Raw genomic sequence first — 13572 nt, 5'->3', positions numbered from 1 at the left:
TAAGCCGGACGGAGGGGAAGTTACTTGGACAGCTATGTACAGAGAGTATGTAAGTCTGTAATCGATATCAGGGCGTGTGTGTGACGACTCGGCAGCATCTCCGACAAACGGCTGCATCAACCTACAACCTCCCTCACCAGTCATTTCCAGCAGTAGTAATACTTAAAATCAATCAGCTAATGGACCCTGGGGACAGGTACATACCTATATTACTGTGTAGGACGTGCTAATTACTCAGGTGTGACATCAGTCCTATCAACTTCACAAAGGCTAAGGCTCATGAATATTTCAATGAGAGTTTGGCATCCGATTGGCTGACGAGACGAATGCGGTGTTCGTAACTTTAAATTGCTCACCACCTACACAATCTTTGACGGTCCATTTACAAAATCAACATCTAGAGATATATCATTTTACCTACTGACATCTTATCAATTCCTTTCGTCTATTAGTACATCCAGTTCAGCGATCCGAGTCTTCAAGAGAGCAGCTTACAGAGAATGCCGTTTGGTAATTTTCAGCAACTAAAAGAGAGGATTCTCTACCCTGCTAAAGACGCAACACAAATTGCAAAGTCATCACTCGGAAGGTAAGGAGAATTCAGTTACAGTTTGTTGGGTATTTCATTTGAAATCTAAATATGAAAAATATATATTCTTACAATCATTTACAATTGCATTTGTAAAATAATTTTCTTATATATTCATTTCATTTTGAACGTGATATATTTATGTTAACTTCAAAAACAGAATTGTTACGACCAAATGAAATTTTTCAGTCATAATTGTTAAATTTATGAAAGAAATCAAAGTAAGCAGTTTCGACGTTCTTCAGAACATATATACATACATGTGAAAAAGGGGCTAAAAAGCGTAAGGAATTCTATGTCGGTTCTATGGTAGTTACAAAGTGAAATGTATCTGTTGACTATTGGCATGATGTACTTGTATCATCACAGTACGTGTACACGGGTACTGACACAGCTGTACGTGTGTAACGTGTACACGCGTACTGACACAACTGTATGTGTGTAACGTATACACGTGTACTGACACAGCTGTACGTGTGTAACATGTACACGGGTACTGACAGCTGTACGTGTGTAACATGTACACGAGTACTGACACAGCTGTACGTGTGTAACGTGTACACGCGTACTGACACAGCTGTATGTGTGTAATGTGTACACGCGTACTGACACAACTGTATGTGTGTAACGTGTACACGCGTACTGACACAGCTGTACATGTGTAACATGTACACGAGTACTGACCCAGCCGTATATGTGTAACGTGTACACGCGTACTGACACAGCTGTACGCGTGTAACATGTGAACACGAGTGCTGACACAACTGTACGTGTGTAACGTGTACACGCGTACTGGCAGAGCTGTACATGTGTAACATGTACACAGCCGTATGAGTGTAACGTGTACACGCGTACTGACAAAGCTGTACGTGTGTAACGTGTAAACGGGTACTGACACAGCTGTACGTATGTAACGTGTACACGGGTACTGACACAGCTGTACGTGTGTAACATGTACACGGGTACTGACACAGCTGTATGCATGTAACATGTACACGGGTACTGACACAGCACTACGTGATTAACATGTACACGGGTAGTGACACAGCTGTACGTGTATAATAACATGTACACGAGTACTGACACAACTGTACATGTGTAACGTGTACACGCGTACTGACACAGCTGTACATGTGTAACATGTACATGAGTACTGACACAGCCGTATGTGTGTAACGTGTACACGCGGACTGACACAGCTGTACGTGTGTAACATGTACACGAGTACTGACAAAGCTGTACGTGTGTAACGTGTACACGAGTACTGACACAGCTGTACATGTGTAACATGTACACGAGTACTGACACAGCCGTATGTGTGTAACGTGTACACGCGTACTGACACATCTGTACATGTGTAACAAGTACACGAGTACTGACACAGCCGTATGTGTGTAACGTGTACACGCGTACTGACACAGCTGTACATGTGTAACATGTACATGAGTACTGACACAGCCGTATGTGTGTAACGTGTACACGCGTACTGACACAGCTGTACGTGTGGAACGTGTAAACGGGTACTGACACAGCTGTACGTATGTAACGTGTACACGGGTTCTGACACAGCTGTACGTGTGTAACGTGTACACGGGTACTGACACAGCTGTTCGTGTGTAATTGTACACGGGTACTGACACAGCTGTTCGTGTGTAATTGTACACGGGTACTGACACAGCCGTACGTGTGTAACATGTACACGGGTACTGACAGTTGTACGTTTGTAACTTGTACACGGCTAATGATACAACTCTACGTGTGTTACATGTACACGAATACTGACCCAGCTGTACGGGTGTAACATGCACACGGGTAATGATACAACTGTACGTGTGTAACATGTACACGGATACTGACACAGCTGTACGTGTGTAACATGTACACGGATAGTAACACAGCAGTACTTGATTAGCATGTACACGGGTACTGACACAGTTGTACGTGTGTAAAATGTAATCGGGTACTGACACAGTTGTACGTGTGTAAAATGTAATCGGGTACTGACACAGCTGTACGTATGTTACGTGTACACGGGTACTGACACAGCAGTACGTGTTTAACATGCACACGGGTACTGACACAGCAGTACGTTTTTAACATGTACACCGGTACTGACACAGCTGTACGTGTGTAACATGTACACGGGTACTGATACAGCTGTATGTGTGTAACATGTACACGGGTACTGATACAGCTGTACGTGTGTAACATGCACGCGGGTACTGACACAGCAGTACGTTTTTAACATGTACACCGGTACTGACACATTTGTACGTTTGTAACTTGTACACGGCTAATGATACAACTCTACGTGTGTTACATGCACACGAATACTGACCCAGCTGTACGGGTGTAACATGCACACGGGTAATGACACAACTGTACGTGTGTAACATGTACACGGATACTGACACAGCTGTACGTGTGTAACATGTACACGGATAGTAACACAGCAGTACTTGATTAGCATGTACACGGGTACTGACACAGTTGTACGTGTGTAAAATGTAATCGGGTACTGACACAGCTGTACGTGTGTGACATGTACACGGGTACTGACACAGCTGTACGTGTGTGACATGTACACGGGTAGTGACACAGCTGTGTATTTGTTACATGTACGCGGGTTCACACCAGTCGTGCGTGTGTGACATCGACACGGATACACATCAGTTGTGTTACATGTGTAATACTATAACAGTCTTCACTGCACACAGACAAAATATTACAACCTTTCGAAAAAATATTTTATCCAGATACAAAAGGTTATATCAATTATCCAATGCCGGGCTCATGTTTTTATACGTTTTTTCTTTTTAAAATGTTGATTTATTATGCAATCCGGAATAAATGTTCCGTCATTGTTTCTGAAAGCTACTGTAATAACCCTTGCTTTTATGGGCATACACGCTGAATTGAAGAGGAAATTTGTAGTGATGTTCCTTTGTAAAATACCAACGCGGTGCTACATGCTATAACCTTAATGGCGGTGTATGGAATCGGTTGTGGAAGGCTTTGATTCCTCTTGTTTTGTTTTGTTTTTGTCTCAGACCTTTTCCTTTGATCTTACGGGTATACCACTTTGAATTGCGCATATATAAAATGTCTGTTGTACACGTACAACATTTTACGATCGTCACGCACGCGATGAGGTCCAGTTAAGGATAACGACACGTAATATGTTGACTCATAACAGCTGTGTTACAAAGATAAGGTCAGGTGTAATGGATGATAACTCTGAGAGAATGACAATACTCTTCTTCCCATTTATCTTCGTCATTAATCTTTTAATCATCTGCCCTTAAAAGTTACAATCGATCGTCAGCGTGTACAAATATTGTGCTTTATATTTTTTGTTGACATAGGATATTCCCAGAAACGAGTAGATATTAATGAGAGTGTGTGTTTATATAACAACATTGTACAGGTATGTGTGTTATAAAAGACACTGACAATGCACACAGACAAGCTGACAGTGTAATCTATAAAGAGACATTGTCAGTGTATAATGATACAGTCGTTGGATCTCACATCGCGCCCGAGATCTATGCACGATGTGCGCTCGATAGGAAAACTGGACGAAATAAGCTATCTCACATCTGTGCGGACATCATGAGCTTCTGTAGGACAGAGGTGCGAATCTATCGTGGTTAATTTAAATTTAGAAATGTCTCATTAATTCAAATTTAGAAATGTCTCATAGATAAGTATGGGATGAGGTTCATTTATTTTATAAATATATAAGATCACAACTAAGCATATTTCTTAATTAAGCTAAAACATATAGAATGAACTTGTTAATATCTATCAGATACAGATTAAAGTGTTTTGTTTACAAAGTTGTACATTAAACTTGTAAACATTAGATGGGCGTCTCTTTTTGTTCCTGCAATTAATCATTTGAAATTTGATACCGTCAGATGGGAAATATATTTTCATTACTTCGGTATTACTCTCATTTTTCAATCCGGACCTGTCACGTATAGCCCAATATACACCACTCGCCACTCGCTGAGGTGTTAAAGTATACGATAGAAACATTAATTAATGCAGGGTCCAGTGTTATTCCGCAAGCTGTAGAATGAAAAAGGACTTTTATAATCACCGATCAATGATGATAACTCTGTGGTCGCTATTTAGTCTTAACTACTAGTTTCCGTTAAATTTTCATCAACTGTAACACGACGAGATGTATACTTGTCAATAGTGTATTACGATACACTGTCAATACCTACCGAAATGCTGGCAGTGTATGGGGAGATTACCATACAGTTTACAAGGTGGCAACGAAGCGTATGAGGGCACCAGGGTCTGAATTGACTATTACTGTGTATAAGGAAATAAAGGCAGTGTATGAGTTAAAAGGAGTGTTTGAGAAGATGGCAGTGTATGGAATGTCGATGGCTGTTTATGAGAGAAGAATGACAAAATAGCGGTATGACAGTATGATATAATACAACGGCCATGTACGTCGCCAGTGTTTGGGAGACAATGACGTCATAAATATTAGATGAAAGTATATAAATAGACGGTAATAGTATATAATAAGGTGATGACAGATTCGATGCAGTGTAAGGGCCGACGATATTGATCTATGTGGAGACGATGACTGTGTATGTTAATACCAATGTATTTTTAATATGTGGACAGAGACTTCAAAAGCAAAGCATCTCAAGTATTGCCTGTTTTGTTGACCTTTATATTTTTGCTCGTTTCACACGTTGTGTATTTGAGAAACTGATGAGGGCATTGGGTATCTTGTTTTTTTAATAAATCCTTTGCATCACACTGACGTTGAAACCATTAACATGATATTAGGATACACCAAAACTGTTTGAAAACCTTGTTAACAAACCTGGAGATTTACGGAATCTGCAGGCGGGCTAATATTGTTGTTTCTGATTATAAAATATTTAGTAGATACACATATACCTGCAAACTACAAACACTAACTGCCATGCTTCCAGTGAAAACATTAGAGAAAATCGATATTTATGAAAAATATATGCCCAAAGAGAGACGTGTAAATTCCCTGAGCGGGCTACATAGGGTCAGCAGTGAAACGGAGAGCGTTCTGCTCAATTACGGCCAGTAGCGTCTCTAATTTACTGTGTTTGTAACATTAAAAGCAGTACACAATCAGCAAATAAAATGAATTCCGTTTGACGAATATAACGGGATTCTGTCATACAGATTGATCACGTCATCGTTTGCATCACAGGTATTTTACTCGTGTGAATGGATTTCGTATTTTCGAAGGTTTCTTTTTCAAACTACATCTTAGAATTATCACGATGGAGTTAATTCCCTTCTTTTACGTTAATTGTAAAGCAAGATCTCGGAGGCGAATGAACGGGAGATTTTGGGGGCTATTATCAAACTGAAAAGATGGAATATTGGCTTGAAAGGCAAATTGAATCTCTAAACGCCTACATATGTTCTCATAACGGATGTAACCTAAACTTGATCGAATATTAACCACTTCCTTGTTTGGATTTATAATTCATTAATTTAGGACTATTGGGTTAAATTCCCATTTATTAAAAAACCTAATTGTGAAACAGTAATTGCTGGGCATTTGCACTTATATTCTAATGTTTTTCTGGTGTATATTAACATCGTGTCAGTGAACAGTTAAATTGGGCATACAGTGGTGAACAGGCACATTAGGTCCTACAGCGGTGAACAGGCACATTGGGTCATACAGCGGTAAAAAAACATTGGGTCATACAGCGGTGAACAGGCACATTGGGTCATACAGTGGTAAAAAAACATTGGGTCATACAGCGGTGAACAGTCACATTGGGTCATACAGCGGTGAACAGGCACATTGGGTCATACAGCGGTGAACAGGCACATTGGGGTATACAGCGGTGAACAGGCACATTGGGTCATACAGCGGTGAACAGTCACATTGGGTCATACAGCGGTGAACAGGCACATTGGGTCATACAGCGGTGAACAGTCACATTGGGTCATACAGCGGTGATCAGACACACTGGCATTCAGCGGTGAAAAGTAACATTGGGTCATACAGCGATGATCAAGCACATTGGGGCATACAGCGGTGAACAGGCACATTGGGGCATACAGCGGCGAACAGTCACATTGGGTCATACAGCGGTGTACAGACACATTGGGGCATACCGCGGTGAACAAGCATATTGGGCCATATAGTGGTTTACAAGAATATTGGGGCATACAGTGGTGAACAGTCACATTGGAGCATACAGTGGTGAACAGGTACATTGGGGCATACAGCGGAGAACAGGCACATTGTGGCATACAGCGGTGAACAGGCGCATTGGGTCATACAGCGGCGATCAGGCACATTGTGATATACAGTGGTGTAGAGGCACATGGGGCATACAGTGGTGTTGAGGCACATTGGGGCATACAGTGGTGTACAGGCACATTGGGGCATACAGTGGTGAACAGGTACATTGGGGCATACAGCGGTGATCAGGCACATTGGGTTATACAGTGGTGAAGAGGCACATTGGGTCATATAGTGGTGTAGAGGCACATTGGGGCATACAGCGGTGAACAGGCACGATGGGTCATACAGCGGCGATCAGGCCCGTTGGGTATACAGTAGTGTACAGGCACATTGAGGCATACAGTGGTGAACAGGCACATTGGGTCATACAGTGGTGAACAGGTACATTGAGGCATACAGCGGAGAACAGGTACATTGGGGCATACAGCGGTGAACAGGCACATTGGGTCATACAGCGGTAAAAAAACATTGGGTCATACAGCGGTGAACAGTCACATTGGGTCATACAGCGGTGAACAGGCACATTGGGTCATACAGCGGTGAACAGGCACATTGGGGTATACAGCGGTGAACAGGCACATTGGGTCATACAGTGGTGAACAGGTACATTGAGGCATACAGCGGAGAACAGGTACATTGGGGCATACAGCGGTGAACAGGCACGTTGGGTCATACAGCGGCGATCAGGCCCGTTGGGGTATACAGTGGTCAAGAGGCACATTGGGTCATATAGTGGTGTAGAGGCACATGGGGGCATACAGTGGTGTTGAGGCACATTGGGGCATACAGTGGTGTACAGGCACATTGGGGCATACAGTGGTGAACAGGTACATTGGGGCATACAGCGGTGATCAGGCACATTGGGTTATACAGTGGTGAAGAGGCACATTGAGTCATATAGTGGTGTAGAGGCACATTGGGGCATACAGCGGTGAACAGGCACGATGGGTCATACAGCGGCGATCAGGCCCGTTGGGTATACAGTAGTGTACAGGCACATTGAGGCATACAGTGGTGAACAGGCACATTGGGGCATACAGCGGCGAACAGTCACATTGGGTCATACAGCGGTGTACAGACACATTGGGGCATACCGCGGTGAACAAGCATATTGGGCCATATAGTGGTTTACAAGAATATTGGGGCATACAGTGGTGAACAGTCACATTGGAGCATACAGTGGTGAACAGGTACATTGGGGCATACAGCGGAGAACAGGCACATTGTGGCATACAGCGGTGAACAGGCGCATTGGGTCATACAGCGGCGATCAGGCACATTGTGATATACAGTGGTGTAGAGGCACATGGGGGCATACAGTGGTGTTGAGGCACATTGGGGCATACAGTGGTGTACAGGCACATTGGGGCATACAGTGGTGAACAGGTACATTGGGGCATACAGCGGTGATCAGGCACATTGGGTTATACAGTGGTGAAGAGGCACATTGAGTCATATCGTGGTGTAGAGGCACATTGGGTGTAGAGGCACATTGGGGCATACAGCGGTGAACAGGCACGATGGGTCATACAGCGGCGATCAGGCCCGTTGGGTATACAGTAGTGTACAGGCACATTGAGGCATACAGTGGTGAACAGGCACATTGGGTCATACAGTGGTGAACAGGTACATTGAGGCATACAGCGGAGAACAGGTACATTGGGGCATACAGCGGTGAACAGGCACATTGGGTCATACAGCGGTGAACAGGCACATTGGGGTATACAGCGGTGAACAGGCACATTGGGTCATACAGTGGTGAACAGGTACATTGGGGCATACAGCGGTGAACAGGCACATTGGGGCATACAGCGGTGAACAGGCACATTGGGTCATACAGTGGTGAACAGGTACATTGAGGCATACAGCGGAGAACAGGTACATTGGGGCATACAGCGGTGAACAGGCCCGTTGGGGTATACAGTGGTCAAGAGGCACATTGGGTCATATAGTGGTGTAGAGGCACATTGGGGTATACAGTAGTGTACAGGCACATTGGGTCATATAGCGGCGATCAGATACGTTGGGGTATACAGTGGGCAAGAGGCACATTAGGTCATACAGCGGCGATCAGATACGTTGGGGTATACAGTGGTCAAGAGGCACATTGGGTCATATAGTGGTGTAGAGGCACATTGGAGTATACAGTAGTGTACAGGCACATTAGGTCATACAGCGGCGATCAGATACGTTGGGGTATACAGTGGTCAAGAGGCACATTGGGTCATACAGCGGCGATCAGATACGTTGGGGTATACAGTGGTCAAGAGGCACATTGGGGCATACTGTGGTGTACAGGCACATTGGGGCATACAGTGGTGTACAGGCACATTGGGTCATACAGTGGTGTACAGGCACATTGGGGCATACTGTGGTGTACAGGCACATTGGGTCATACAGTGGTGTACAGGCACATTGGGTCATACAGTGGTGTACAGGCACATTGGGTCATACAGTGGTGTACAGGCACATTGGGGCATACTGTGGTGTACAGACACATTGGGTCATACTGTGGTGTACAGGCACATTAGGTCATACGGCGGTTATCAGGCACATTGAGGCATACAGTGGTGTACAGGCACATTGGGTCATACAGTGGTGTACAGACACATTGGGTCATACTGTGGTGTACAGGAACATTAGGTCATACGGCGGTTATCAGGCACATTGGGGCATACAGTGGTGTACAGGCACATTGGGTCATACAGTGGTGTACAGACACATTGGGTCATACTGTGGTGTACAGGAACATTAGGTCATACGGCGGTTATCAGGCACATTAGGTCATACGGCGGTTATCAGGCACATTATGTCATACGGCGGTTATCAGGCACATTAGGTCATACGGCGGTTATCAGGCACATTAGGTCATACGGCGGTTATCAGGCACATTAGGTCATACGGCGGTTATCAGGCACATTAGGTCATACGGCGGTTATCAGGCATACGTTTCTGTTATTTGAATATAAAACAAAACAACTAAATAAATTTCTTAATTAATTAAACTATAATGTCATTTCACAACACTTCCAGCAGTATAGTGGATCAGGATTTCAAAACAAGTATGTCGAGGTAAGCTATATATTTGTTTATTTTAATGTATTTATGCCAAAGTCTTCAAATTTAAAAAGAAGGATAAAAGCTGAAAAATGAAGGAAAAAACATGGATTTTGACGACATTTTTTCAGTATAAGAGACTGGATTTGATAGCAAAATCGACAATTAGTTTTTTAATTACCAAAACCTACAATTTTTTTGGGACAATAATGCGTTATATTATACCTTTCAATTATATCTATGCGACGTGTATGTTGATTATGTTTTATAAGAGAATTAATCAAGCAAAATGTTCAATTCCTTAAAATCGCCAAAATCTGGACCAGCAGTTCATAAGTATGTAAATATGGATGACTTTGGTAGTAAAAGAATGACATGTGTTTTATGTGTCGTTATTATATAGACGCATGTCGATCCATCAGACACAGACTGAATAGTTATAAACATTTGCAATTAAGAGCGTTTTGTCTACCAAGTGTCACCAGTGACCAGCATAATTGTCCGGACACTCATTATATACCGGTATGCATTATTCATGTTAACATTAAATGGACATCACTTTTTGTTTCGACAATGGATCATATAAAATCTCATACCGTTATTTTCATTACTTCTATATAACTCTCATTCTGTGTCATAACAAAAAATATATATTACACAGGTATATCATACATTAACCGGACTTGTGTATATACCCGAAGACAAATATTTTTGTTGTCCGTGGCACACCACTCGCCACTCGCTGAGATGTGAAACTACTTTTGTTGTCCCTGACAGACCACTCGCCTCTCGCCGAGGTGTGAAACTACATTTTGTTGTCCGTGACACACAACTCGCCATTCGCCGAGGTGTGAAAATACTTTGGTTGTCCGTGGCACACCACTCGCCACTCGCTCAGGTGTGAAACTACCTTTGGTTGTCCATGGCACAATACTTCACTCGCTGAGGTGTAAAACTACTTTTGTTGTCCGTGACACACCACTCGCCACTCGCTGAGGTGTGAGACTACTTTTGTTGTCCGTGACACACCACTCGCTGAGGTATGAAACTACTTTTGTTGTCCGTGACACACCACTCGCCACTCGCTGAGGTGTGAAACTAATTTTGTTGTCCGTGTCACACCACTCGCCACTCGCTGAGGTGTGAAACTACTTTTGTTGTCCGTGACACACCACTCGCCACTCGCTGAGGTGTGAAACTACTTTTGTTGTCCGTGACATACCACTCGCCACTCGCCGAGGTGTAAAACTACTTTTGTTGTCCGTGACACACCACTCGTCACTCGCTGAGGTGTGAAACTACTTTTGTTGTCCTTGACACTCCACTCGCTCAGGTGTGAAACTATAATGCGGGGTCCAGTGTTATTTCGAAAACTTTTGAATTAACAATTATACAATACGGTGTATCTTATTTGAGTGTCATATATCGTAGCACATCGTAATAAAACATCAGTTTTATTTACAGAAAAATTGTTATCCATTCGATATCGGCTTATGAAACACTGTTATAAAATTACGATCTTAAAACAGTAAAACAGATATAGCTTTACGAAAAAGATTACATTTAATATCATTAAAAATTGCACAATCACAGACAAAATGAGACTCTGAAAGACAAAGCGGCGAATCTATGCTGTTCCGAAAATTTTCAGAGAGAATAAAATGACTTTAATAATTACCGATGAGATTAATATTTAGTCATATCTACGCGAGTTTTCCGTTTAATGTTCAATTCCTTGAATTTAGCCAACCATTTTCTCTAAACCACACAAACGTGTGATTTTACTCACAGAGTCGTGCGCAAGACATTGTATCGTGCGTGTGTGCGAAAGATAGGAGCACGATGTATGCACGATGTATGCACGATGTCCGATTTGGTGCTTTGCGCGTTACCACAACTATAACATTGTGTCTACTCTAGGGAAATCATAAAGTCGATATATATATATATTGTATATTTACCGTGACAGACCATTAGGCATTCATGTTATACCATAAAGTTACAAGGAAGAGTTTTATGGAAGCGGGTCTGCAGACTTCTCTCTGCATATTTTCTTGATTTATTAATTCAAAAACACTTTGTACAGTTCGCCAATGGTTTTCTTCGTCATAAAAAAGTCCTTATTGTGGACGGAGATGTTTTAATCAAACGTGTATCTGTTTTATCTGTACAAGCGGATACACAGAGTGTATACAAATCAGTACAGACACTATGCCGATGCTACGTATCATTTTGGTGCATGCGTTCAATTGAGAAATGATTATGTACACTACTATTAAACAGTTAGACGACACAGTGTCATGGACAACATTGTATTGTAATTTACACTATTAACAAAGTAAAATGTTTCATTAGGCACAGAAAACATATCAACCGAATCCAACCCATCAATTCTTCCTGTTTAGGTAACTGAATTTCGTCTTGAAAGTATTAAAAAGAAATAAAATAAAGAAAAAATATCATTAACGTTTAAGGCTCTTGTCTAAAATTTAGACTACGTGTGACTGTCAACTCATGATATTCCAAGATCTCTTGGTAACGATAGCATTAGCCATGCGCAGTTTGTGGTACCCACCCCCACCCCCTCACTTTTATAGGAACACTATATACTACGACCAATATTTTTATGAAAACAAACGTACAACAGATTTATGTTATTGATTCTACGGTCTAACATCGTTACTAAATATTGACACAGACGAGGGAGGGAGTCATCACTCACTGTTCTATTGTATATAAACCTAATAATACAGTGATAGGGTCGACCGACACTCTCAGCAGGTATGAAAGCAAAATTGATATCAATCAGGCGATATTTACAGAAAGTGAACTCGAATCAGTTGGTTTGTTTGGATAGATGGCAGATCGAAGGTGTTAGCAACAATTGGCAGTATCAAAGTTGTATTCAGCTATACAAAAACATGGTCTCCGAGGAGAATGGCAATTGTTTTAAGAATAATAGTTGAAATCAGTCAATCAATAGTCGGCTTTCATCTACATTTGGATTTGTCGACGACGTCACTTTTCGAGTACCATCATTTCAGGTGAAATCGATAAGGTGCTGTTTAGTAGTAATCCCCCACAGGACAGGGACTTGATTGTGTGTCTCAGGTGCGGATGGGTTCGTGATTAACAAGTGGTAATAAGGCTCTGGAAGGAACGTAAACCTTGTCTAAAACACAATGGTGTTATTACGCGCTGTCGTCAGCCATGTCTCTCAAGAGATTCGTGGCCAGCTCGCGTCAGGTTCCCGCCGACACTAAGTAATTTCTGTGATTGATTTCAAAGAAAATCCCACAAGACAAGAAGAAGTCCAGTCTTCAACACTCTTATTGAGCTTGTCGGCTTACTAAACAAAGATGCCAAATTTTAGCTAGAGATTAAAGATGAAAAGCGAACAATTGATTCTGTCTGAAAATGTTATTTCTACACTAGAACCAATCACGTTTAGGTATACCAAGGCCCGCTATAGGAAGAAAGCTCAATATAGATATTTCCCAAGGGGAGTGTTTGAGCTGGAGCATGGAATATCACTGCACAACACCTCTATTCTCTCTTCATATTGTAGCCGAGATCATCAGATTCTAATGTATGTAAAGTAGACATTTCTGTCTGCAAACAAAACTATTCGATTAACGTTGTAAGA

At 42.2% G+C, this 13572-nt stretch overlaps 1 protein-coding gene across 1 annotated transcript in view; it reads left to right on the top strand.

The window, feature by feature from the left end:
- The first annotated feature begins 500 nt into the window (after window positions 1–500).
- LOC132549313 (vesicular glutamate transporter 1-like) overlaps window positions 501–13572 on the top strand; it is an 84974-nt gene continuing 71902 nt past the window's right edge. The window contains exon 1 of the mRNA XM_060213239.1: window positions 501–589. Coding sequence (XP_060069222.1) covers window positions 501–589 — 89 coding nt within the window. The remainder of the gene's footprint in view (window positions 590–13572) is intronic.

Source organism: Ylistrum balloti, unplaced genomic scaffold (assembly GCF_031769215.1).
Source record: "Ylistrum balloti isolate Yb309-2 unplaced genomic scaffold, AGI_CSIRO_Ybal_v1 Utg369618, whole genome shotgun sequence".
In the NCBI taxonomy this organism is placed as follows: Eukaryota; Metazoa; Mollusca; class Bivalvia; order Pectinida; family Pectinidae; genus Ylistrum; species Ylistrum balloti.
The sequence above is the reverse complement of the archived record's forward strand: the minus strand, read 5'-3'. Positions and strand labels throughout refer to the sequence as shown.